Below are 27,333 nucleotides of genomic sequence, written 5' to 3' on the forward strand. Positions count from 1 at the left end.
TATTGGCTCCTAGTGCTTCTCTGTCATGCCCCCACGTCAGGGTTTGTCATATACTTGCAAGATTCTCCTATATGCAGTCCTTCAAAGCTTCCTCCAGGGCACAGGTTCTCCATGGAAAACTTCTTGTATTTTTCTGTTCTGGTAATGTCATTGTGGTTTTCCCCTGTCAGAGTAGTTATGCTTACCTGCTTAGCACTTAAATAGATGCACATCCTACTGTATTGAAGACAGAGATGAAAAAGTGATGGAGATGGGCAGGGGGGCTTATGTCCCTGCTTGCAGTTTGCAATGAAGTTGGGTGGTAGTTGACTGCCAGTTAAAACTTCCTTCGTAAGTTTGGCTTAAAATGCAAAATGAATTGAGCTGGTTTATCTTGTTTAGGTATTTGCATTTAAGTCCCTATTACTGTTTGTGCTTTTGCTCAGCTTGTTAGGAGTAGGTTTAAAGTAAAGCAGATGTCTTCTAAATTTTTTTTTCTTTTTTTGATAATTTATCTGCCAAAAGATTATTTCCCTATTCATCCTCTAAACATGTTTTGTTGTTTTTTTCAAATGATTAATGGCCAACTATGAAACTATCGTCAAAATGTGCTTACTCGTAAATGCTAAGAATGAAACGCTGGTATATGAAACATTCATTTGTGGGTTTTCTGAAAAACATACAGAGCATTTTCTGGAGATGGTAGTTCCAGCTACTGCACTGAAATGCAGCTGTTCATATGTAGTCTTTAATTCTTACTAGAAAGCCTAAATCAACTTGCAGCCTGTTGCAGCTGAGGTTAGTGTAAAGAAAACACAACCTGATACACAACTCTGTATAAGCAACTTGTGAAGAATGTTGTTTCTTTATCATTGCTAAAACACTGCTCTTTAATTTTTTGAAGCATGGTTCATATGCTGACACATGGCCCTAATTGAAGGGGATTTGGCAACTTGTTCTGAGTCCTACTAGATAATACCCACATCACACAAGTTTTGAGTGCCTGGTGTGGTATCTTAAGTGAACGTTGGCACAATTATTGTTTTTAATCTTTGAGAGGGTCCCTTGAGCAAAAATTAGTTTTTAACTGTACTGAATCCAAGTATAGTGTTACTGTCCACATGCAAGTAACATGGGTTAGCTGAGGGTCTTATGAGGAAATGTGCTCACCTGCATTGGAATTTATAATTAAACGTAGTAAAACGTTCCTCCAACCAAATGTACATCTCTTCTAGCAGTTTCATACATCACAAAAACGCTTTGCTAATGTTTCAGTTGAATTTTACTTTTGAAGGCTGTTATGTGGTACACCTACAGAATAAGGTTTTGGTTTTTGTTTCTGTGTGACTCTGATACAGTTTTTTGTTTTTCTTTTATAATTCGCTCAACATCAGCAGCTATTGAGGAAAGAAGACCAAATCAGGCATACTACCTGCTTTTTTATTTGCAACATGTGTTAGGTGGTTTGGATCATTGTTTTGACAGTTGCAAATAGTATTTCTGAAAATGTTGTCTTCATTGCAAAACAGAATCCTTAAACTGGTTATGCAAAATTCTATGCATGTCACATTTCACGTTCTGTTGTTATATACAGAATGTTGCTGAAGATGCAGTTATTAAGTGTAGACAGTTTTCCTTGTTTTGTCTTCCCAAGCAGTGAGCAGTTTGCATTGTGTTCTTTGCAATGGCTCTTACCTGTAAAATGGAAGGTGAAAATTTTCCTTCTTTCCTTCGTTCTTCCAACTTGTCTGCTATAGACTTGCTGATAAATGTATAAAAAAAATTTACAGGCCTGTGTTTTTATTTCAGTCTTTGGGAAGTTTTACTAAAAGTTGAGACATCTAACTTCTTTATTTCCCTTACTAAATGTTTTATATAATTTTTTAATGGAGCTTTGGGCTGGCTGACCAGTGTGCATGTCCACCATGATGTTTGGATATGTATGCTTCTGGATTTTTGTTCATCTACTTCCTTTGTGTACCCTGGGGACAAAAGAATTGCCTGCGTTGCCCTTAGTGTTCTGCTATCATTTACAGCTGTGTATTAGGATAGTAACTGTAACTGAACATTATGTTTCAAGTCTGGAATGTTCATCTTCTCCTTGTGCTGCTGCACATCTTCCTCTTCCTTCTTCCCGTCCGCCTCACACCAAAATACTTGGGAGCATTGTGTTTTCCTGACATACGAGGCCATAGCTAGAACTGGGACAGCAGAGCAAGGAGCTCAGTGCTTTGAGCTAGGATAGTAAGTCCTCGTCCTGAGGTGCCTGCATCTCGTATGAATGAAGAATCACCTCTTAGAGGCATCTGAAATTCATTTTGCTTGGTAATTTCTCATTTACTGTACAGTCTGTCAATATTCAGCTTTTTTTCTTCCTGTTAGAAAAAGTGTTGTGGTCACTTCAGCATTAAAGTCGCAGGCAAGTTTAATGGCCTGCAACGTATAGGAAGGTTAGTCTTGAGGATTTGTAGGAAGCTTCTGAAGGAAGAACTCGGGGCTGAAATAGTAGAACTTGTCATGAGTTACTTAAGGTTTTTTTTATTGTAAGATGATTTTTAATGATTTCTTACTAAATCATTTTTTTTGCCATTTATCTAGCAATCTCTAAGATAGGTCAACTTGTTTATGTAGTTGTATCTTCTTCAAATACTGTCACAAGCATGTTCAAACTATAATCGGTTGGAGTCAAGTACGTAACTAACCTCCCCTTTACGCCTTGAATTGCACATTCTCAAATTGTGTAATAAAGCTTAGCTTGACTATGGAACTTGTTTTGACATCTATGTCTTTTGTTAAGGTTGCAACTACTCTAAGATATTTTTGTTTCATTTACAATACAAAATACATTTTGTCTGCTACCTACTAATATTTTTAAAAGGTTATTTACACATCTTATTTACAGATTGCAGCCTCCTGAAATTTTGTGTTTAAAAAAACCTTCTCTTGAAATTTTTGTGTTAATACTGCTTTTCTCTTTCTGCATAAACTTGTTAATATTTGTTGGGGTTTTCTGTTCAAGAAATCTGGAATCTGTCAGATTCCAAAAGTTAGAACTCAATAGGAAGAGATGCTACACCAGTGTTTGTGTTACTATAAATATGTAATGAAGATTCTGGAAAGTAGGGGCTAGTGTGTTTCTAAATACATCTCTCTGCCTCTTGAAGGCAGACTATACTTTAACACTGGCTTAAAGCTGTGCACTTTCCTTGCTTACATAACCTCATTTTCTTTTCATGCTGAAAATTCTCAGAAACTGGACAGACTAAGATTTTGGCTCCTGTAGCTGATAACTGACATTCTTTGAGAGAACACCTGTATTTCTTCTCTCTACTTAGAGGTATATTTTTAACTAAGGCAACTTTTGTTTTTATGATCCCTGACTAAGCAGTTGTTTGTTTTTTTAGAGCCGTCTTCATGTTGTCTTCAAAAAGAATCTGCTGTGAGACATGGTGCTACATGTGAGACATGGAGCTAGCATGCTCTTTTTATACAGGACTTAATTTAATACTGTTTGGGTTCTCTGGCTGAAATCTTGGTTCAGGAAATTAGGCACAATAATGGATAAAGCTGAGTCTTTTCAAAGCAACATCTATTTGGTTAGATGCGAGATAGGCACTAGAATATATTGGGGGGAATAAAGGTTTTACTGTGTGCTTTCTCAGCAGAGTATAAACTTCAGGTGCAATTAGACAGATTCTTCAGTAGATGTTTCAGTAATTTTGGTGTCTCTCCTTCCAGGAAGAAAGTTCTCTTAAATGTGTTTTGATGTCACCTTATGAAGGCAAATTTAAAATTTCATGCTGTATATTCAATATATATACAAATACTAAAAATAATAATAAAAAAATACTGGAGTGGTAATAAGAAGCTAACCATGTGGAATGTAAGGTAGACTTCTCCTTGATCCACTTTGTGTTTTACTTTTCAAGCTTTCAAGCAAAGAAAGGGTGGGCGGGTATTTTGTGGATGTTCTTACTGTGGCACGTCAGAGGAATTTGCTGTTAATTTGAAATCAAGATCGTGAAGTAAACATTCTAGTATCTTCAGGTTGTTTATTTCAGGAGATTGGTGAGTGAGTACACTAAAGTTAGAAGGGGAATGTACCAGCCTTGATTAGATACCAAGGGAATCAGTAGTTGCAGTGGATGTGAATACAGGGAATTACGTTTTTCTATTTCTTGATGCTGCTAGTCGAAAATATTTTTTTCTTTCATATTTGTTTTGTCTGTGAAGAGTGCGGTGTTTTCTTATCCCTGCTTAACTGACTGTCTGCCTCAATACAAAGATTTGGTACTGAATCTGAGGAAAACTAGGGAGCGACTGTGGTATGTTTGACTTTCTTGGTTAGAATCCCTGGGGTGGTAGTTATAATCTGAAAGGTGTAACAGCTCTTGCATGAACACCACTGAGTTTTAGACAACCTGTGTTTACTGTATACAGCACTGATGTATTTGGAGGGATTCCAAGAACACTGAGACAGTTTGCTTTGATGTCTGATATCTGATTAAGGCTTTTTTCTTCTTCCAGTTGCTTATTCAGACAATTGCTTTATTAAGAGTTTCTAAAATTAATGTAAGTTATGTGTTATGTAGCTACAAATATTCATGTTCTAAACTAATAGTTTGGAAATAATTCCATAATTGGGAAATATTCCAAACTGATAGTTTGGAAATAAAGAAAAATATTTGTAGGGACTTAGAGAAAATGTAGTTGTTTGATAGGGTTTAAACACAAACAGCTGGGGGCAAAGGCAAGGTCTTGTACAGGCATGTGCTTAATTTTAGGAGTAGTGTTAGAAATCATGCTGTATACGTTTGGCTGACTAATTGTTACTTTCAGCAGCTTTTAATTGATCTTTTATTGAAACTCTGATTGTCTGCAATTCAAAATGTATGTTTTCAGACATGAAGATTTCTTTTCCATGGTTTCAAAGAGACATTCTTGCATGTTTCACAGATAAGTGGTTAAAGTAGGGAAGATTGCAGGCTGTCTGTCCATTTTTTGTACCTCACAGCTAAAGCTGAGAATAAGGCCTTACAGTGAGGATGCCTGGTTTTCATGTTTGCTGGATTTCTGCAGAAAAATGAGCAGGAAACAGATAGTAGACTTGGGTCAAAGGTTGTCACATTGGCTTAATAATCCAGCGACCAAGTATTGAGACATATTAGTAGCTACAAATGTTTTATAAATCTTCTTACCATTGAGGTGTGATTTAGTGCAACTGTTTCTTGGATCTTATATTGAGGCAGGTAAAGATTGCTGTTAAAGACCTCAATATGTCACCCACAGTACTTCTGATTATGTGAGCCTCTTTGTGTATGCAAGGCATAGACTCTTACTTTTCCAATTTAAAGCTGCATTGCATAAATAATTTGCTTGTTTAACTGGGACAAAGGAGTGCACAGATGCATGATTTTTAAAATGTGGCAACAGATGCAATCTTTGTGTAATGCATAAATACAGAGTTTTAACTATTGAAATTAGTGCCTGAGCAATTTTAGAAGCATATAAAGTTATTGGTTATAAATGGTCTTTTTGCTTTTACTGAAGTGGCTGAAGTTTTTTCTTTCGTCAGACATCCTGTGTGTTTTCAGTACGTTGTATTGAGTACAAGCCTGGAAAACTTGCCTGAAGCATGTTTTAAAAAAAAAAAACAACTCAAAGTTTACTCAAAATAGTGTATTGAAGGGGCCTTTCACTTAGTGCAAGACTTTTATTTGGGATGTTTTGAATTTGTGGCTGACAGATTCTGTATGTCAGTGTTTGAATTTGAGAGGTGTTGTAATGTGTGCTATAGGAGCCTTGGGATGTACTCAGCCTGTACCTCTGTTATTTGAAGCTGAGAGCAAACAATTGCTCTTGTACAGGTTTTCACCTAAATTACTCTTAATGTAAACTGAATTGTAGGACACTGATGTGCGAAGAATTTCCTATCACTTCTAATCCCCTTCCAGATCTTCCCTCTCCCTTTCCCTGCCAGAGTAAGAGATTTCATTATATTTTGTATTTATTAAGAGGAAACATGGAAATACTGAAACAAATTATCTCCAGCGTATCACTGGCTTGGTGTAGTGTTGTATTGAATTCAAAGGAGAAAGGTAGTGTCAGTTCTAGTATAAGATTTTTTTTGTTATTTTTTATTGAAAGGCATGGTAGATTTGTTTGATCTTTGTCATGTGGGCAGATTATTAATATGAAATAAATGATTTGTGCTCAAGGTAGCTTTCATTGTTTACCAGAACTTCAAGGAAACAGGTAAAAATGTAGATGTGGGCTTCGGTTGTTTTGCAAATACATTTCAGGTTTTTTTCTCCTCTATAAGTAACCCCTAAGCCCAAATTTTATTAACTGCACAGTTTTTATATTCCTTCAAGCAGTCAGATGAATGAGTAGTACAGGTAAAAACATGCTAGAATCTTACTCCTGTTTGTACGCGTGCCATGCTTATGCACTTGTTTGGTGCATTACAGTAGTGTTTTGTCATGTCCAACTTCTTGAACAGAAATGGATGCTGGCGTGATCACAAATGGAAACAGAGCTCTAATTTCTAAAAACATCTTGTGTGCTACGTAGTTCCTTTAGGTTCGTGAGGCTAGGTTTTTAAAGCGCGGAAGGTCAGTTATTTGTTCAGATAGTGTTTTGAGTATTATTGTACTGTTCACTCTACCCCTAGAGTAGAGTTCTAACAAATTCCATAGTTGTTTTGAAGAAGCAAATCCTTAGTTCAGTAACAGGCATGAGCTTGTACAAGGTTGTTTAAATAATAAGGTTGGGTGCGGGTGAAAACATCAGTTGCCTGAAAGAGATGGTTTGTTTTACTTTTAGGGTTTTATGCTGCCAGTTGTCTTTGAACATACTTAAGCATCATTAGCTCAAAACGCGTATGCCAGTACTTCTGAAATTATAGTGAATAAGCACATTCTTGACCCTTTAAGCACGTGAGCATCTCCACTTGGAGTTGGAATTCTGTTGTTTCTTTGAAAATCTTTCTATTGTTAAAAAAGTGTGGCATAGACAAATCCTGTAGTGTGTTTTTTTACAAAGTTTTATTTCAGTGCTGTGTGTCCTTACTATAAGGAAATACTATTATAATGAAACTTCCGATTGCCTTGAACTGGTTTGATTTAAGGTAGGAACTAGCATCTCAAAGCCCAAGTCTGCAGAATGGGATCTCAGTGAAAGACACTAGAGACACTTTCAATTACAACTTCCTGCTGTCCCAAAGATCAGCTGTAGCTTTCTGATGACTGTGATTTGTTAGCTTCAGAATTCTGCTGTGCTGTCCCTTTTTGAAAATGTCAGAGAGGTAGATTTGAAAAAATCTTCTTGGACTTTTCATCTTTCCTTATGTTTTCTTGATATTACATCATCTCATGCTCATCCTAGCATACTAAAAGCTTCATCAGATCGCGTAAGGACCAGCTTGAAAGAGTAAATGTTTCCTTTTTTTCCTAATGATGGATACAATTTTTGTCCATGTAATTAAAATAGTAGATTATGATTAAATGCTCTAACTGTTGATTTCTAATGAAAGCCTCATTACTTTTTCATAAAATAACTCTAGAATACTGGGCTTCGTGCATTTAAAGGTGAACAAACCTAATAAACAGTTAGAAAACTAGCAAACTTATGGCAGATTATAGGTCTGCCTATTAATATAACATTTTAAACAGTTAAAACTGGCTGATATAGACCGTAGTGGATAAAAGAGATGGTACATAGGATTCCTGCACAGAAGTGTGGTCTTACTTGCATACAGAAGTCTACACCATGTTGGGACCTTTCTTTATCTAGGTGTCCCAGAATGACAGATGCTAAGAAGTAGAAGCCCTTACAAGGGGAGAAAAAAGGAAAAAAAAGGCCAAAATCTAAGTATTTTCATAGGTTATGTTTTTATATGTTGTTGTTGATTTTCTGGAAAAGTGAGAGGCAAAGTGCTGCTATGAAAAATGTTCATGTAGAGGGCTCCTAAAACACAATCATAGAATCATTTAGGTTGGAAAAGCCCTCCAAGGTCATCTGGTCCAACCAGTATTTACAGCTTAACATCTATTATCTTATTAGTGTATCAGTTATTCATGCTGGCCCTATCGTGTTTGTTATGGGAGAAAAACAAAAAAGGTGGCCAGGGCATTAACGCTGAAAAGAAATAAAAAATTAAGAATCATATTTACTATAACTGGTTTAGTTGAATCTTACTAGGATACAAATAGGAAAATGGTTAAGATGAGAATTAGAGTAAATATTTAGAAAAGGATCTTTCTTTAATCATTGCTTGGCAGGGATTCACGGAGGAGCAATATTCAGATCTTTAAGAGTCTTATCTGGTAAGTTGTCAGTGCTATATCACTTTAAAAGTAGAATTGAGTTGGAATTGTCACTGACATCAAGTGCCAGAGTTAAATTGATTGAGGTTTTTTAAAACTTCCAGTGGCTGTAGTTGTGTAGGTATTTGAATATAAGATTTAGTCACTGATGATGCTCAGGGGAGGGAATGGCCAGCAGTTTTGAGCAACAAAACCTCATTAGAGAGCCTTGTTATGCCATACATGGGATGCAACTAGGATTGTGGTCACGCTCCTGGAAGAAATTTAACTTGGTGTGTATTACATGCAAGGACAGGTCAGAGCCTTGCTGTACATACGACAAATTGGCAGTGAGTCTTCATTTGTGTTTTGTCTGACTTGCTTGCTTTTTCCTGCTGAGTCTGTTCAGCTTGCCTTTCTGCTGAGCTACCCTGGACAAGTCAAGAACAGATGAGCATCTTTAGCTGGGAATTTTAGTGGGCACATTTAAAAACATTATTCTCTGTTATAGAAGGCTCAATAAAATCTGAAAGCTGCTCATTTTCATTAAGTAGTGTTTTGAGATACACTTGAAATGAATGGATGTGAAGTGCTGAAAGCTGGTTTGAATTTGTTACTCTGTCACTTCACCTGGTATGAGCCAAACAAAAGCATGAGCTACTTTAATTCTGCTAACCTGCAAATGCTTTCGATATGTAAGTGGCTTACTTTTTATTTCTTAGGTTGAACTTGGTTCTAAATGATTCCTTTAAAAAACAGAAAGAAAGAAATTTTTAAGCTTCTGTCATTTTCCTTTCTTGTTATGAATAGAAATGTCATAGCCTTAGAAAGGTGTGATAGCTGCCAGTTAGGTCCTAATTTGCTGAAGTATGGTGTATGTCTGCTGTGTTCAACTGCATTGAGAAAACTTCTGTAAAAAGGAAAAAAAGTCACTTTTGAATGGTAACATGCGCTTGTTTTGAGTTGCTACTATTTTGATTTCTGTTGATGGAAAGCTCAGAAACTGTTAGTTGAACATTTTGTTGCTGCCTTAATTCATTGATTTAGTCCAGTAGAAGGGCTTGTGCTAAGAGATCCATTTTACAGAGCTAGCGAGTTAATATTAGCTATTTCTTAAGTGAGACACTATCCTCTGTGTGCCTTTTGCAAGCAAACATTGACAGGCTTATAGGAAATGCAGCTGACGTTAGAAAGCTTGGGTGGGGACTACAAGAAGCTGGCAAATGCTACTGGGTTTAGTGCCAGGCTTGCTGACACAACAGTACTTTACTTGTAAAAGTTTTCTTTAGGCTGCTAATTCTGTCTTCAGAGTAACTGGAACTGAAGCAATGTCCCTGCTGCCAAGTTAAAAAAGCTAAAGCAACAATTTATGGGAAATTGAGAATGCCAGTTTCTTTCCGCAGCTCAGATCTTCAGAAAAATTTAGTAATAAGAACGAACTTTTCTCTTACTGAACGGATTAGTTATGAACAGTGTCATAGAATGAATGCGCTGCAGAAATAGTCTCATCTAACTGTAGAGTAAGGGGCAAAAACAGCTGAAAGAGGGAAAGGTTAGCCACGTAAAATCTCTGTAAATAGAGCTCTGTCTGTTTTATATCACAGTTTCCGTTTGATTCACCCGTTTATAGTCATGTTTCCTAAGGCACACGTTTAATAGTTTCCCTTAGCCTTCAAATGAAAGCTCTAAACATCAGGCACATCTACACAGTGAGAAATGTTATGTTCTCAAATGAGAACAGTTACTGTAGTTTGTTTGCCATGTCACCTTAGGTATAATGTGTTTTGGCTTAAATTTATGATGTTTCTGGTCCACATAAAAGCCTAAGAACTAATAAGGCAAAGCTTTTGAAGGAGTGTGAAAATGGAATCCAGCTTCTGTCTGATTTGCAGAAGGTTAGGTAGAACATGAGTTGCTGCTGCCCTACTGTCTCCACTTTTTTTATGCAGGAGGGTTTTGGGGTGACATCACGGAAAAGGCTGCTGCTCTATTACATGAGCATATTGTTGTTTTTTGGATTTCAACATTGCTTGTAGATTTTTAGAAGAGCTTTCTTCTCTTTCCTGGAGTCTCAAAAGTACTTAAAGGTCTCAGAGCAGGTGTCGGACAAAATGAGATTTAGAAGGTGAATTTAATCTGTTTTGCATCTACGCTGCAGTATGCCATGTCAGCTTTAATATTATTGCCCCTTTAAGATAAGCAGCTGCATTCTGTTCTCCCACAAAAGCAAAGCCTCAGTAGGAGGTAGAAGCTGCTTTGCCTAGAGCAACTGGATGGCAGTATCTTGCATCTGTGGGAGTTACTGGCTTCTGCTGGCCTCAGAATGGTAGATCGCTTCTGAAATCTCCTGTTGCCTGGTTATTTTATCAATGTAAAATGAAATCTAAGCAATGTAAGAATAGAAATAAAGGCTGTTTTAGATCATGGAGGTATTTTTTTGCATGAACTGTTGTCATAAATAGCCTAAAACTGATTGAACAGTTTTTCTCTGAGACTACCTTTATCATTTTTAATAATCTCTCTCATCAGTTCAGCTCTGCAGCACTGTGAAGTTTTTCAGACCAAGATTCTTCTTCCTGAAGAGTAACATTTACAAAGTTTGCTTTCGAGTCTACAAAATGTAAACGAGTGCTTTTGAAAGCTGTGTAGTAAATCACTATGTAATCTATGGGTTGACCAAATCAAGCTCTACTGCACGCCATGATTTGTTTGTGTAGCTCTTGATGGTCATCTGTTCTCATGTCTCTTTGGATGTTCTGTAGCATTAGCATTTACTCTTTCGTAGTGCCCAATCACTCCCAAATTGCCACCTATGTCATTTTCCCCCAGGGTATGTTTAAATCTCTGTAAATTTTCCTTCTGAAGAAATCCTGGGTTTAACAGCATGGATATACCCAGGAAGGCATGTTGAGTCTTAGCCCTACAGAAGGGGCTTGGAGGACGTGTTTGGGGAAGTAAGACTTGTTTAAAAAAATTAACTTCTTTTGAATTCATAACAGGTAACATCTGGAGAATGTAATGTCTTTATCTTGGTCGCTCAGACTCCTCAAATGAAGGAGGGTCACCTAGATGTAATGGTGTCCCTTTGCTTGCAGGGAGGGATTTCTTTGTCAGGTGAAAACTGTGCAGTATCACTGAAGTGATCTGGAGAGCGTCCAGAATTTAAACTGCCTCATTGCTGGCATTCTCTGTGGCTTGTTTAAGCATTTCTGTTTACAGATGTGTGGAGTCAGCTATTTGTAATGTAGTGAGACTGCACTTCCTGTGCGTTGAATGGTGTTGCTCAACTGTGGTCAGCTGAATTCCTTGTACAGAGATGAATTTTTTAATGTCAAGTCAGTTAACTTTGCCAACAATAGCTGGCAATGAGTGCATATGCAAGGCTAGCATGAAGTAACTTCTGATGGTGTATTAAGTATTATGGACTTTGTTCTTCATCTTTTCCTGCATGATTCAGACAAAAGTGGGCTATAAGCCTGGCTTTGCAATTACCCATTGCAGCTTTCATACTTACTCTTTACGTGTAAGCATTGTAAAAAAACTTACTGAATGTGCAATTTTTACGAAGCTTATGGACAAATACGCTTTGACTTCAGAATGTATCAGTGTCTAAGAAAACTAGTGTCAACTACTACACTCCTGAAAAATCAATGTTTTTGTTTTCTTTTCCAGATGGAGCAATTATCAGATGAAGAGCTTGACCATGGTGCAGAAGAAGATAGTGATAAGGAAGATCAGGATCTGGACAAGATGTTTGGGGCCTGGCTGGGAGAACTAGACAAACTCACGCAGGTTAGGAAGGTTTCAGTCAGAAACAGAATAATTCTTTTAGAAGTACTACATGTTTTTCATTTGGATACTAATTACTTTAGCTTTGACAACGATCCTATTGAACGTTTCAGATGAATAGGAATTAAGGCTTTTTCAGCTATGGCATTTTGTTAGGGCCAAGCCTGCACCCCCAGTTTTGTTGTGCAAGGGCAAAAGATGTCTCTCTTCCTCAGTTATTTTGCACTGCCACTTGCAGCAAGACAGGCTGCAGCATGTGACCAACTTAGTACTCTGTAAAGATTTCTAAATTAGGTTATTTTCCCTATCTCAAAGTTCTTAAATTAATTTTTCACAATCTGGTAGTTCAGCATTTCCCAAAGGGTGTGATCCCTTCTGAAAGCTATGGAATCAGTCTTTTTGTTATCATGTATGTAGAGAAACACTGACTTTAGCTGACTAAAGCTGGGCTTTATCTCCAAATGCATAGTTGGACATTGTCCAGCCACAACAGCATTGAATTTTTGTTGTACCTGAAGAGCAATAAGAAAAAGTGTGAATGGTGTTATAGATGATATGCGAAGATAATGTGATATACCCAGAGTACTCTTGTGGCATCAGATAGGCAGCTGATGCATCTTCTCTTTGCGTTTTGTTCTTTCTAGTGCTTTTAGGGAGGAAAAAAAAAAAAAAAACACCTTGCATTTGGAATGATATGCTATACTCCTGAGGTGATAGTCTATTTCTGTGACTGACTGCTATGCTTTTTTGCTGTTTTCAGTCGTGAGCTGTCCTCCTGAATAGTGTATTTCATCTTCTTCTTTGTCACTTAGACTTAAGCAAAGGTGTGGTACCCCTAGTTTCAATAAGCCACAGAAGAAGGGGCTTTTTTATCACTTGTTTGTTCTAAGTGTGGGGAAAAAGGAGGAATCATGTTTTGCGGAGACTGAAGGAAAATTGAGCTAATCATACAGCAGCACTTCACATTCATACTCATGTCTGCTGTCGTCTGTTTAAAGGCTCTGCCTGCAAGTTCTGTATGGTAGGTAGCACTTTAAAACAGGGGAAAGTATCTTTTTTTTTCTGAACTAGTGCATACAGGTCAATAAAGAATCTACCTCTTCAGATGAATGGAAGATGGTGTGAAAGAAATCTGCATATCATATCTCTTTTTGTCTTTAATTCCCTGCAAAGGATTTTTAATGGTAAATGAGAGCCCTTTTGAAGGCATGGGCTCTGTAAATTATCTCAAATGAGGATCTTCACAGATGAGCACAATGGGTAATTGGTTTTAGATTTTTTGTTCTTTGCTCCGTTTTAGCAGCTATGAGCAGCCTAGAAATATAAGTGTACTTTATTTGGGACTTATAGCTTTACTATTAACATAGACTTTCTGGATTTGTGTGCTGATCCATTTAAAGTGCTTAAAGCATACTAACAGGTAGTTAAGGAGAGGACACGCATTTGTTTCTCACATCTGTATCACCATGCAATACAGTCTGCAACATAGCCCCACAGTTGCAATTCTGCCTTTTGCAACTACTTAAAAGTGACATTTCTCCCCAGACTTTTAATGGCCTCGTATGGTTTTGTATAAACAAATGAATACAGTCAGTTGTGTCTCAGTTAGTTTGTTTGGAAAGTGGTTGTGTCTTGATGCAGCTGAAGTCCCAGTAAAGGGGCATGATTGCAGCTCATGAGCTCCAAAGTACATTCTGGTATAGTTTCATCATTTGTTGCTATTTATCAGCTGCACTCTGAGAGCAGTGGGTGAAAAAGCTTTTTGTCCCCAAGTTCCTTGAACTTTAACTTCTTTTTTAGATTTCCTAAGTGTTTGTTAGGAGGGATGAAAAGTAAGACCCAGATTCCTTTCCAGATGGAAGTGTTTTTTAAAAGATGTGTAATTGTTGAGATGTCTTAAGATCATTTTAATTCACTTTGCCTGTTTTAGCCCCTTGCCTAATAAAGCACTATAAAAGATAGTCACAAAATTTGCAGCACAAGTGAGCAGTGTCTGTCACAGAGTGCGTTAGCAGTTGATGTAAGATTATCCTGCTATATGGTGCAGGATAAATAAAGTCTTACCTTGCTTCTCATTTTTCAGAACTAACCTTTTAGTGCTGTTTCAGTTCCCAGCAGTGCTCTAAACTGGTATTTTAATATCATAATGCATGATGGAGAATGTGCTCTCATAATTAGTAAGAGCATATTTCAATTATTTCCAAGGACGTGCTCTAACATAATTATCTAAAATATGTTTTACTGAATTTAGGAATGCTTTTAACCAGAATTTATTTGCTTTTCAGGAGATGTTTTGAGTCAGTCTGTGGGTTCAGTTGGAAGGAATGAGCCCTGACTTGCTTCCTTTATCTCAAGTTTCATTGCTGCCTCTAGGGTTCTAATTGATATATTTCAGCTATTCTGTGTGGGGCCGTATGTAAGCTCCATCAGAGGCACTACAGGTGTTTTTTCCATATGGTGGAAAGCAGTCCTGCGTTACTGGCTTCTACTCATTAAGTGATGATTGACTTCCTAATAAAATTATTTTTTGAAGTTCAAGCCAAACTGAGGAGAGAAGGAAAGGGTTTCAGCAAAGATAAATGCTCAAACAACAACAACAAAAAGATTAGTGCGTTTTATTTTAACAAAGGCTTGAGTAAAGATGTGGAAAATGGAAATAAAAAACATAGGTGAGAAACTTAATTCTTTTGGAGCTAGAAGATGCTTTTTTCTTTCAGACAAACACGTTGTCAGGAAAGCTTTATTAATATAAGCTTTGCTTTAATTCACACCCTCTGCAGGCCTGTCAAGCAACAGTAGGAGATAATTCCCCACATAACACTTCTCACTTCTGGGGCATTACGTACTTCTTGGGTCACTAGCTGGATCATAGTGCCCTACTGTTTGTTATATACAAAAATGCTGCTGTTTATTGTAAAGTTTTATATTCGTATCAGCCTTCATAATATAACAATTAGATATATCAGGTGGAAAGAGGTCTTGTCTTTTTTTCCCCATATTAGTTTTTCAAAAAAAAGTCTCATATATTTGGCTTGGAGTTGCTTTCACAGTTCATCGTTTTTCACGGGAAAGACTTACTGAGAGAAATGTCTGAATTTAGTAATTAAAAATCCCTTTTAATAAAACAGAATTCTCCACAAATGGCTTTTTTGTGCTTATACTACGGGAATGCTTATATGCCAAGTTTCTTAAGGTGCCATAGTTTGCACTTGTTTAGATCCATGTCCAATGCTCTGCAGGGTTGTTGTTATAGGTAAGTCAGCTGTGTTTTAAAACGAGCTGGTATGTAAACATTGAAAAATGCATTTGGAACATGCTTTCATGTAATTCTGTAACAACAGAACTTGAGTATCTTTTCACTGACTAACTAAACCTCTGTGATACAGTGACATTTTCAATCTAAAGCCTGAAAAAAACAGTTTTTGATGTGTCAGGAGATTTTGAAAATGTTATCTTAAAGAAAATCAATTTAATTCATTTTGAACATTTCCTTGTCTGGTTCATTGTCAAAGTTAATTCTGCCCTTTTTCTTGTCCTTTTCAGAGTTTGGATACAGATAAACCTGTGGCACCAGTGAAGAGATCACCTCTCCATCAGGAAACTAATCTTGCCAACTTCTCATATCGTTTCTCCATGTACAATCTGAATGGTTTGTTGAACTATTTAACTCTCTCAAATAATATTTTAGGGAAAGAACTATTTCAGCCATAAATAAGATCATTGTAAAATAGTTTAATAGAGCGTTAAAATACACTTCTAGCTGAAATGAAAATGTTTGCTCTAAAGGTCTTGCTTTCTGATGGCATAAAATTTGAAATATCCCCAAACTGTATCTTTTACAGCACCTAATATGTAAGAATTGCAGTCTAGTATTTCTAAAGAAATACTTGTTCTGGGATCTGGTCTCTTGAAAGAATTAACGTGTATCTGTTAAACAGAAAGAAAGAGTGTCTTGCTTCATGGGACAGAATGCAGGAATATAGCTACAGAATGTTTGCACGTTAAACTAGAAGTGTATTTTTCCTTGTCTTAAAGTAACTTCCCATGGTTGTAACATAGGAAGCCTTAATTTAAAAGTTTGATTATTCATATAGTATTTTGTAGCTTTTTTTAAAGCAATGTCAGATGTGCTTAGCAAAGTGCACTTATTTAAGAAAGATAGAGCATGGTATATACAAGTACATTTTTAGATTCTGTTCGTGTGACAGCAGTTTGGACCTTTCAAATGTAATCTAATAATTCATAGGTTTCTCTTATCAGTAAATGTATTTAACCTAAATAGTCATTTAATTGCTCTTAGACCAGTCAAGAGTGTTAGTGCAAATTTGTGTTTAGCAGTGAGATTTTGCAATATAGATGGGGAATGAAAATAGTTTCCTCTGCCCTCTTTCTCCAAAGAGATGTGTAACAAACCTGCGCATACTAAAAACTCTTCTTCATTGCAGAAGCCCTGAATCAGGGGGAGACTGTGGATCTAGATGCCCTCATGGCTGATCTCTGTTCCATAGAGCAGGAGCTCAGCAGCATTGGGTCTCATTCAGCAAATAATACTGCGGTGAAACGCCTTGCCACAGAACCCAAAGCTCAGAAACCACCTGCTAGCCGACCTTCTACTAAGCACAGCAGTATGAAAGGATTATCCTCTTCATCTGGTAAGGTGACTAAACCATCACATGCCAACGTTTCTTTGGATGACATCACTGCACAGTTAGAGAAAGCCTCTTTGAGCATGGATGAGGCAGCCCAGCAGTCAGTTGCAGAAGACACCAAGCCAGTAGTTACTGTTCAGCACAGGAGGACAGCATCAGCTGGCACAGTGAGTGATGCTGAGGCACGCTCAATCAGTAACTCCTCCCGTTCCAGCATAACTTCTGCAGCTTCCAGCATGGACTCCTTGGATATTGATAAGGTGACAAGGCCTCAGGAACTGGACTTGACATCACAAGGGCAACCAATCACTGAGGTAGTGTCATTAATTCAATAATTTTTTGTTTTCTTCAAGAGTTTTCCTTTTATTTCCTCTTATGCTGATACTCCTTGCTAAACATGTTCAGTACAACGGGGTTGATTGCAGATCAGGATTGTTTTTTCTATGGGCTATGTGCAGTGTGGCTACTTCTTTGCTTTTATCTGTCTGCAAGGAATCTTATTAAAGATTTTTTTTTTTAAGATTTTCCAATCTCTCTTCCTCTTCCAAAGCCACTCAGGGATTTTAATGTTCAATATTTAATGTTATTCTTCTGAGTAAATCTTACATACTGTTTTTAATTTAAATATGAGAAGTTTACAGTTTGGAAAAAAGGAATGACAAGTTGAACAACAAGTCTATGTTCCTGTTACAGTACACTTAAGTTACTGCGTATGTTCCAGATAGGCACTCCCAGTATCTGAAACTGTACCAGCAGTTTGCCACTTCTTAATACTCTTATTTAATATATGGCTGAGAGAAGGCTTCAAAGCAATGCCCAACGTAGAAAAAATTGCTCTGTGATACAGGAATAGCAGATGTTCACTTGAGATTTTGGTGCCCGATATTGGTTAATAATCAGAGCAAATCAGTAAAAAAAAAAAAAAAAGTGAGTTTGAGGAATGCTGAAAGTGCTGGTGAGTTGTGTGAGGAAATAAGAAAAATGTACCATTGAATTTAAGAACTTAAAAAGTAAACTAGAAGCTATCTCAGAGAAATACTCTGAAACAGAAACCTGACCTGTTATTCCGAAGTCAGCTGTACTAACATGAATGTTCTCTTTCAGTTTTCTCTCCACCAAAGAGAAAACTGGAACAAGCTGAGTTTGTTCTAGTCAATAATTAACACTAATTTGAGTGAGCTGTGCTGAAAGTGTGCCTCTACCCATCTGTAGCAAAAGTTCATCTGATGTAAAGAGTGAATGATGCAGACTTGTCAGTTTAATGATCAACACATCAAGGTCACACTTTTAAATTCAAATCTTTATTTGAAATAGTGAAAAATAAGTGATTTACATTTACAGCCTAGGTAAACTTTTTTTTCTTAAAAACTGGTGATCAATTTTTTTTTAATTGGAGATTTGTATTGGGTGAAGCAAAACAACAGTAGATAGAAATGTGTCCTTTTCTCTTTAGAAAGTTAAAATGCAAACCTTTGCATTATTGCTGTAGGTCTAAGAGCTGGAGCCCAGTCCGTGACTGTTATTGATTTTATATTGCTGTTCATTTTTCAGTCGCCTTCTGTGATATGATAAGACTTACTTTTCTTCTGGATCCGTGACTGTTAGTCATGTGGATATCTCTTTTAATGCCTAATATTCTACAATAATGTGTTTTTATCTCTCCTAAGGCAGAAATTATTTTTTACTTGAATTACTTTCTTCTGAAATTTGCATGGCATAAGGAAAATGAGAAACTTCTTAAAAATGCAAGATGTGGCAGTTGATTTTGCAGGTATCACTCCAGATCTCAGCCTCTTACTTCAGGAGTGATATGCTGAGGCATCAGTAAGATTACCCTTCTAGTCTCTCATTTTTCAGTTCTTTGCATGGCATCGGTAATCAACAAACCACCAGCTCCACTGAAGTGTCTTGGTGTTGTTGAGCCAACAGGCAGAAGTCAAGAAGTAGCTTTGTCTTCACAAGAGGCTAATCCACATTGCTGCAAGTGTTACAGTTGCTTTCTGAGCTCTTAACCATTAACTGTGAGGCTCAGAACTGCCCCCCAAAGCGTTTCTCTCAGACATTTGAGAGCTGGCTTTGTAAACCCAGTGATTGCTTCTCATAAGAATGTGGCTATTGTTTCCCTGCCCAGATAAATTGATAAGACTGACTCCTTTAAAGGAGGTAATCAGAAAGTGTTGGTAACTTGAGAGCCAAATTCTGCTCTTTTCTTGAGAGCAGAAACCTTTGCAGTCATTAACAGTGCTGCTTTGTTTTACTCTGTCTGGTCTTTTTAATTTCAGTAGCCTGGGGAAAGTGTCCATCTCTGAGAAATTCTACCCAGGTTTACAGGATTGATATTTGACTATTCAATATTAAATCTGTTACTTGATGGGACTTCTCACTGTGAGTTGTTTTTTTCTCAACACTGATAAAAGGGCAAAATCAAATTGGTTTGGAGTTTTGACAGAGTTGGTGGTGGAGGTTGCTCAGTTAAATTCATCTTAAAAATAGGCAGAAACCCAAGACCTTGGTAGAATCACTGGGCTCAACAAAGGAGTCTTTTTCCTATTTCATTTAGTGCATGAAAAGCTATTGTGAAGGGTTCTGTTAACCTTCATGTCCAGGTTCTGAACCAAAACACCTTTCCCTGGTAGGGCTGAATTCTGCCCTCCCACCCAGACAGTTGTCTCAGTGGTTCTGTTTCTAGTGGAAGACATCACTCCACCTGAGAGAGTAGTCTTTGGAGAAGACCTACTGCCAATGTAGGGGGGGGAAAAAACAGCAAAGGGTTTTTTTTTTTAATTTAGAAACTGGGAGAGGCTATTACTTCATGGCCTCAACAGATGTGTTTTGAATTTGTTTTTCCCATGTAGTGTTTTAAGTTAGCCCTTTTCTTTTTGCCTGTCTTCCTGGTGGCTGTCTGTACTCAAGCTGACCTTTAATTTTTTTTCCTTTTCTGCTGTGGCTGTTATCAAAGAGGTCAGTGACTTGGCAGCTCTGCCCTTTTGAGTGATCCTCTGTCCTCTCCAGGCCGTATAGGGACTTAAAGAAGTCATCTTTTCTTCTGCAATTTAGTTTTATTGGAATCACTAGCAGAAGAAAATGACGTTAAGTAAGATGGAAGACTGTTCCAATAGGAGGAAATGCTTGCCTGAAAAGGGAAATCAAGTTTAGCAGTTAATAACTTAAGTATTCTACCTTAGAAAATAATTCTGCAGTATGTTTGAGCCTCCTTACCTGGAAATGTAGGGAAATGCTGTAAAAGAACAGCCATGCAGTTGGCACGCTGAAGGTATGTATAGCCTAGTATGCTTTGACTAATCCTAGAGACAGATCTTACGGAAAGAGGCTGCAATTCATAGCCCCCCTCCCAGAATGGAAGGGTATGCCTTCCCTTTCCTGTCTCCCTTCCCCACCCACAGCCCTACATGATCTCATAGCCTCCTTTGCCCCACCTTTGGTGCTTACTGGTACTTAAACCAGAACTTCCTAGTTTTATTCAGGGGCTCATTCTGTGTTAGTTGGGTGAATTGCATGGGCTCAGGGGGTTCTGATGTGTGCTGATGTACAGCAGGGAAATGTGTAGCCAAGAGCTGGAGACTGAAAGGGACAGTGGGAATACACTCACTAGTAGTAATGAATTATTCAAATCTTCTTGCCTTGAGCAACTAGAGAGGCACTTCAGTGAGTTCCTCCTCTTCCTCCTAGCAAGTCTGCACTGTAGAAACGTAGTGGTGTGCAAGATGCTTGAGTATCGTGACAGATAGTTACTCTCAGTGGTGCTGTTTGCCAGGACTTGAATTTGTCTCTGTGCTGTTTTCAGAAGAGTTGGCTGGAATTCTCTGACTTGCCTAAAATAATTATTTTATTTGTCTTAATGATTTGTTTAATTTTCTCCCTTTCTTAACGTCTTCTGTGTTTGTAATTGTATAACAAGAGGCATACACTTTAAATCTTAGTTTCTGCTTGTCAGATATTACTTGAATGTAGAGCTGAATGAGTGATGTAGTAGTGTGAGTAAAGGAAGGGGAAGTGATGACCATATGACTAACTCGTCCCCTTTACCCACCCATACTATCTGTTTCCTTGTTTCTGCCATCCAGAAATCGTTTGTTTTCAGCAAGTTGTGGTAGAGCAAAAGGAGGAGAAAGTAGCAGGGAGAGAATAGAGAACTGTGCTGATCACGCGTGTGTAGCTAGTTATGCCTGCTGGTGAAAGGGCCTATTCATGGACAGTCATTGTTACTGTCTCGCATATGCTCAGTGAAGAGGTTGAAGATAAGTTTGAAGTCTGCCATCTGGTCTGGCACAGTACGCTGTCCCCCCACTCCCCTCCCTACACGATGGAGTTCTTTTTGTATGTAACCCCGTTTGCGCAGCTGAGAGATCTTGACTTGCAGAGATAATCCATAATTTAGTGGGTAGTAATCTTAAAAATACTTTTTTGATTTTTTACTTAAATTCATTGTAGCTTTATACATTATGTATGAGAACTGAAAATTATGATGGGGGACTACTAGTTCATTAAAACTACGGATTTTTTGCTTCACTTGGCAGAGAAGAAGGAACTGTAGAGTAAACTGTAATGTTTCTTTTGGGAAATGAAGGGAGCTTTGGGGGCCTGACAGTTAGTAATGGTTGTGATGCAAGCTGCGCATACATAGATCTGCGTTGGCCAGAAACTCCTGTGGGACAAAGTGGAAAATTAAAAATGGGTGTAAGGAAAAAAAAATTAGTTCTACAGCAATTTTGCCTTTATTCTTACATAGTTTATTTTAGTTGCCACTAAGATAGTGATTGCTACACAAAGGAATACAGAAGCTTTTCTAACCATAGCAGAGTATTGTAGGTCATGTTTTGTGTGTGATTACTAAATGTTACATTGCATGAAAATGCAATTATAAGTGTTCTTGTAGACAGAGAAGGAAGTCCGCAACACAGTCTTTGGTAGGCGACAGTGTCTTAAAATAGAGTTGGATTGCTGAACCTCATGTATAATTTGTAGCTGATTTAAAGAACAGTTGTGGTCTGTTTTAGTTCTTGGAGTAATGGGGCACTATTGGCTCTTGTATTTGGGAGCCTGAGGTTTAAGTTCCTTCCTTATGTTCCATGTTTTGTGTGGTTAGCAGACACTAAAGATGCTTGCCTCTGTGAGAATAGTCACTGATACACAACAGACAAGGAAGGGTTGATGTTTGTTTTGGCATTTTGTTTGGTTTTGTTATTTTTGTTGTTTTTTTTCTTTTAAAGACAAAAAAAAATCTGCCAGTTCTATTATGTTGTTAGTTCTGTACACAAAAAGTGTATTCTGGAGTGTTTCCAGTTATCCTTTTTCTGAGCTGAAAATAGTCAATGGAAAGACTTGATTTGAAAAACAATTAGACCATCTCTTTCTCTTCTTTTTTTTTTTTACAGTTATTAATCACCAAGTGTTTTTAATAAGACAACAGTAAAGGAAAATTGTGTATCTATCATTGAAGTGTTACTTTGGCTTCCAGTTTTGTTGGCGTAAGAAGTGTGAGCAGTCCAGTTTTCAGATGTTGTTGAAGTACATGTAAAGCGACTCTTCATTTGCCAGTTCTTTTGAGGCTTTCAAAATGTCTTGAGTTTATGAAATGTAAGCAATATTTTTGTGTTCTGGTAATAAAATATGCTTAGCTATTCATTGTGAAGTTTATGCATGACAGTAAAACAGTTTTCTTCCTATGATATGCTAGAACACAATGATTGTTAATATGCTTATCTCCACATTTGCAAAACTAGCACCTAATTTTGTCACATGCTTATGGAATCTGCAAAGAAAATGATGGTATGGGATTTTTATTTATTTATTAGTGAGAACTTCAGAATCCATAGGAAATGTTCTCAAAGTTTAACTTAATACACATGTGGTTGTAAAAATTGGGGTGTGTCAAGTTAAAATAAGTGAAAGGGAAATGAGAACCTAAACATTATCCTTGTGTTGTTAGATCTTGATTCTCTGATCCAATTGATTTCATAGCCATGAATTTAAAATTTGCCATGCAACTTTTTCCACATAGGAGGTGACTAATTAAAGTGTAGCAGGAAGTTGATTTGTGTAAAATGTTCAAGAATATACTTATCTGTTGAGCTTTATATTCAAATTTGCCTGATACTGATGATTAAGCTTAAAAATTTCCTCCCTAGAAGGAATGGGAAAAGGGACAGTACAGTACTTGTCTTATTTGACACAACTGTCTGGCAAAGCTGGTGTCCACACAAAAATTGCAGTTATGGTATATTTTGTCACCATTACCTGTGTGTCGTGGCTTAACCCTGGCAGGCAGTAAAGTACCACATGGCTGCTTGTTCACTCTCCCCAGGTTGGATGGGGGAGGGAATTGGAAAGGTAAAAAGTGTGAGAACATGGACTGAGATAAAGACAATTAACTAGATAAAGCAGAAGGTTCTTGCACAAGGAACTCATTCTCTACTTCGCGTAGCAGTCAGGTTTTCCATTGCATCTGGGAAAGCAGGGACCATCCCATATAATGGTTTCTTGGGAAGACAAATGCCATCACTCCTAATGTCCACCCCTTCTTCCTTCTTTTCCCCAGCTTTTACAGCTGAGCACGATGCCACATGGCATGGAATATCTCTTTGGCCAGCCTTGGCCAGCTGTCCTGGCTGTGTCCCCTCCCAGCTCCTGGTGCACCCTTCTTGCTGGCAGGGCAGCACGAGAGGTTGAAATGTACTTGGGTCTGTGTGAGCAGTGCTCTATAACAACTAAAATGTTGGTGTTATCAATATTATTTTCATTAAAAATACAAAGAATATTAACTCAATCCCAGCCAAAACTATGGCACTGAAAACAAAAGGCATTGTGTATGCCTAAATGTTGTTCTTCCTGGTAGTTATGTGATGTTGGAGTCATCTGCAGACCACCAAACTGGCTGCCCCAAATCTGTCGATCTGCCAAGAAACTTCTGTGGTATCACCTTAACTGTCTCCAGCAAAGTGGTACCTTATCAGTAAAATTTGCCTTCGGTGTTCTTGCCCTTTTTTCTATCATGTTATGGAGATCTGAAGCACTTGATTGCTTGTGTCCAAGTCTGCTGACTTTTTAAGATGAAGAAACGCAATTCAAGCTTCATTGGTCTGCACTTCCTAGTCACAGAAGCATTTTGACCGTTACAGGAAGAGAATGTAAGCTGGTGGCAGCGGTAGTCAGCTGAGCAGGTATTCTCTTAAAATAGCTAGACTTCTGGGGAGAGGGGTGTACATGTGCAGTTTTGATTAGTAACACTACAAATAAAACAGCTGCTCCTACTGATGGAAGCTGTCTGCAGTCCAGTGACCTTTTTTTTATCCTTTCACCTTCCTTCTGTATCTACCTCTTTACATGCATTGATTAGAGAAATCACTGTTACAGACTTCCATCAGTTGTAGAAGATGGTTTGAATTGGGTACTGCCTAAATGACCACACTTTTAAATAAATCTCACTGAATTTATTCAGGTTCCACAGCATTTTAGAAATATTTTTGTGTTTATGATAGGATTTATTAAGAAAATAATCATAACATTGATACAGACAAGATAAGAAAATGTTTTATCAGAGGTTGGGGAACTCTTGCTAGATTGATCTACAAGAGAATACTGTAGATCAATGACCAAGTATATCTAAGCAGCATACATCTCAGAAGAAGCCACTAGACCTCAGTTTAGAAATGAAAATGCTTGCATTATGATTTCACCAAATTTTATCAAAAGTACTGGGGGGAGTTGTACACTTCAGTTGCAGTTCGCAGTGAAGATATCACTGTACAAGTTGCAATTTTAAAACTGAATTTCCTTATAGATATACCAGTCTACTTGAAACACAGATAAATTCTTTCACTTTTTTTTTCAACATATAATGAGATGAGAGAACAGATAGGACGTCTTTAGGAAATTTGGAACAGATGACAAAAATTGAGAACAAAGCAGCCCATTAAGGGACATTAAAATCTAAGAGGAGAAAGGAATTTATGCAGTTTACTTCAGTTGCATATACTGTTATATTATAAGATGAAAGCTAGGGTTTGTCAGGTTTGTAAAGGAATTTGAATCCACAAAATGAGACTTCATGTTATGATCAAACAACTGAGAACTGGCCTTCTAGTTGTCAGTTTTGTGCATTCTGGTTAGCAGTTAGGCTGTAATAGCATAATAATGGTTGCCCGTCAATAGAAGGACAAATCTTCAGTTATAGTTAACAAAACTTACTCTTAATCTTGGTTACGTTTGCTTATTTTGGATATTTTGCTTAACCTCATGTTCTTACAAGTTGTAGATTTTAGACCAGCAGTATCAGTGTTTTTTTTAAAGAATAAAGGTTTAATTTTTTTCCATACGTCGTATCTACTCCTAACTGAAAAGGTGAATCTGTGACTTTTAACTCCACAGTTGTGCATACCCATTCTCTTCTAGTGATGGAGTTCTTGATGATTTGATATCTACAGGCTTGTTGTTATTGTATGTGTTTTTGTTCTTTTTCCTTTTAGTCTTCCAGCTTAACTAAAGCATCTCTTTTTGGACAGGTCAGACGACTATTTTCCATGAAAGCCTTACTTTTTTTTTTTTCCTGCTATGCTTTTTCTTTTGGGAAAATTCCACTGCTTGAAACCTCATCCATGCAGACAAAATGTATTTATGATTTTTGTGTTTGGTTTTATGCTAATTTAGGTCTGTGCTTCTGCTGAGTTGAGCAGTCTTGCCCCACCTTGTGTTGGCTCTAGTGTTTGTGCAGCTGCCTAGTGATTCCAATAATTTTGTGGTCTTCCTGCAAAATAATCCTCCCTGTTGTCCACGCAAGAGAGATCTGTGAACACATGGCTGGGGATTAGGATTGACTCTCTCCTGTGGCAGTTTTGCCTTAAATTTCTGTGTCCCAAGCAACTTGTGTTCAACAAAGAACTATCACAACCTAACCATCTACTCTTTCTCTTGACCTGGGAGGCATGTGGACTAGCAAATAGTGCATCTTATGCATATGGTGCAGCAGCTTCTTAATTTGGAATGTCCACAGACATGTTTTTTAAACTGCATCAAGTTTCAGTAGGCTTGGACTGTAACAGCCAAAACTGGCATGAAGTTATAAGGGTCCATAGCAGTTAATAAATACTTGCTGTAAATTGGATTTTGTGAGTCCTGATAGCTGTGTGTGGTTTTTTTAAAAGAAGTTGCAGAACTGAACGCTTGGAGTTAGGAAATTCCAATTGCCTGCAGTGAAACGGAGTTGCACAAGTTCCAGGAGGGTTGGCCTCTTGGGAGCACAGAGTAATAGCTCTGGATTCTCACTTCCAGTGTCTGGCTCCAATATGCTCTGCAGCAGCCAGGCATTGCAGTTGTAAGAAAGCTGCTGTGTTCTCCCCTCATGGGCCCAAGCATTCTTGAACTTGACCAATCTTTTGTTCAAGGATAGTTGTTTGCAGCCCATTTGAAAGGCTGGGCAGTGCTGTGTGACAAGATGCAGCCTTGAGGTTTTTAGTTGTGGTGGTCTAGACTTCAGTGAGGCTTTGTGGACTACAGTTTTAATTCTGAAGGCTCCTGCTCAGGCGAATTTGGGTAACTTCCAATGGACCAGCAGAGAAGAGACAGTATGTGAGGCTGTCCCTGTCAATAAACTGTTTCGTGGTCAGGCATACAGAAGTATTAAAGCCTTAAAACTACCTTTATTTTGAATAAATGACTAGTAATAATTCTATAACAGAAACTTGTCATAAAATTTCTTAGTGGTTATAGTTCGGAAACTTTTTTTATAAGCAACTGAAAATACATCTTGTATATAGAAATATCAGGCAGCCGTTATCTAACGGTGCCACTTCAGTTTCTAAGTGGCATAGGTGTATTCCTTTTCCTGAGGTCTTGATAAGAATAAACTGTAACCCCTTTTGCATTTTTCATCTGTCAAAACCTGTGTAACTCAGTAACCCAAATTAATATGCCTGAAATAAATACTTCTGTACCTTTGAGGAAAAGGAGCAAGCATTGGATGGCACACTGAATGGAAAACCTTTAGGCACTACTTTTTAGTAGTGCAATTTTTGGTACTTCAAAATGTTCAGTTTTTGATACTTCACACTTAAAAGCATGTCAATGTCATGACTGAACAATGGTTAGGGAAATAGAGAAATACTTTCTCTGGATTTCTTTTTAAAATAATTTGCAATATGAGAGTGCCCAGTTCTGGAATAGTATGTCCAGCTGAAAGTAAGATTAATCTGTATCCACTTTTTTTCTTGTTATACTTAGTAATTGTCACCAAAGTGTATTTGTGTTACTGGTATGAAGGAACTGATGTGGAAATTATATGAACCTGTATGAAGTGACGGTTCCGTTGTTGGTTTTTTTTGGTAGTATTTAGAGAATTTAACTTTCATTTGTTGACTTAGTGAGCAATTGGCTGTACAAAGAGAATGCTACCTGAGTTTGTTTTTCGCTGAGTATGCCTACAGATGTTTCACTTCAGTGCTTTTACTTAAGTTAGTGACTGTTCCCCTCTCATTGTGGTTGAGAACATAATCATGTCCTATTTCCTTTCCCTTCCAATAGGAGCAGAAAACCAGAATTTCTTCTTGTCTTTAAGTCATTGATCATTTATACATACAAAATTGGGATAAGGGACA

General features: G+C 37.6%; 1 protein-coding gene across 11 annotated transcripts in view; it reads left to right on the plus strand.

Moving 5' to 3' along the window:
• The window catches only part of RAPH1 (Ras association (RalGDS/AF-6) and pleckstrin homology domains 1), a gene marked incomplete at its 5' end in the record, with an annotated part of 94,561 nt that overhangs the window by 20,247 nt on the left and 46,981 nt on the right, over positions 1–27,333 (plus strand). For 10 of the 11 annotated variants that reach the window (XM_080600327.1, XM_080600328.1, XR_013953772.1 and 7 more), the window contains 3 exons: positions 11,958–12,077; positions 15,618–15,723; positions 16,520–17,037. In XM_080600327.1, the coding sequence (XP_080456453.1) occupies positions 11,958–12,077; positions 15,618–15,723; positions 16,520–17,037 (744 nt within the window). Of the gene's footprint in view, positions 1–11,957; positions 12,078–15,617; positions 15,724–16,519; positions 17,041–27,333 lie in introns of those variants that run through there. The other variant, XM_080600326.1, reaches the window with a different exon arrangement.

Source organism: Anser brachyrhynchus (assembly GCF_964034855.1).
Source record: "Anser brachyrhynchus genome assembly, chromosome: 7".
NCBI lineage: Eukaryota > Metazoa > Chordata > Aves > Anseriformes > Anatidae > Anser > Anser brachyrhynchus.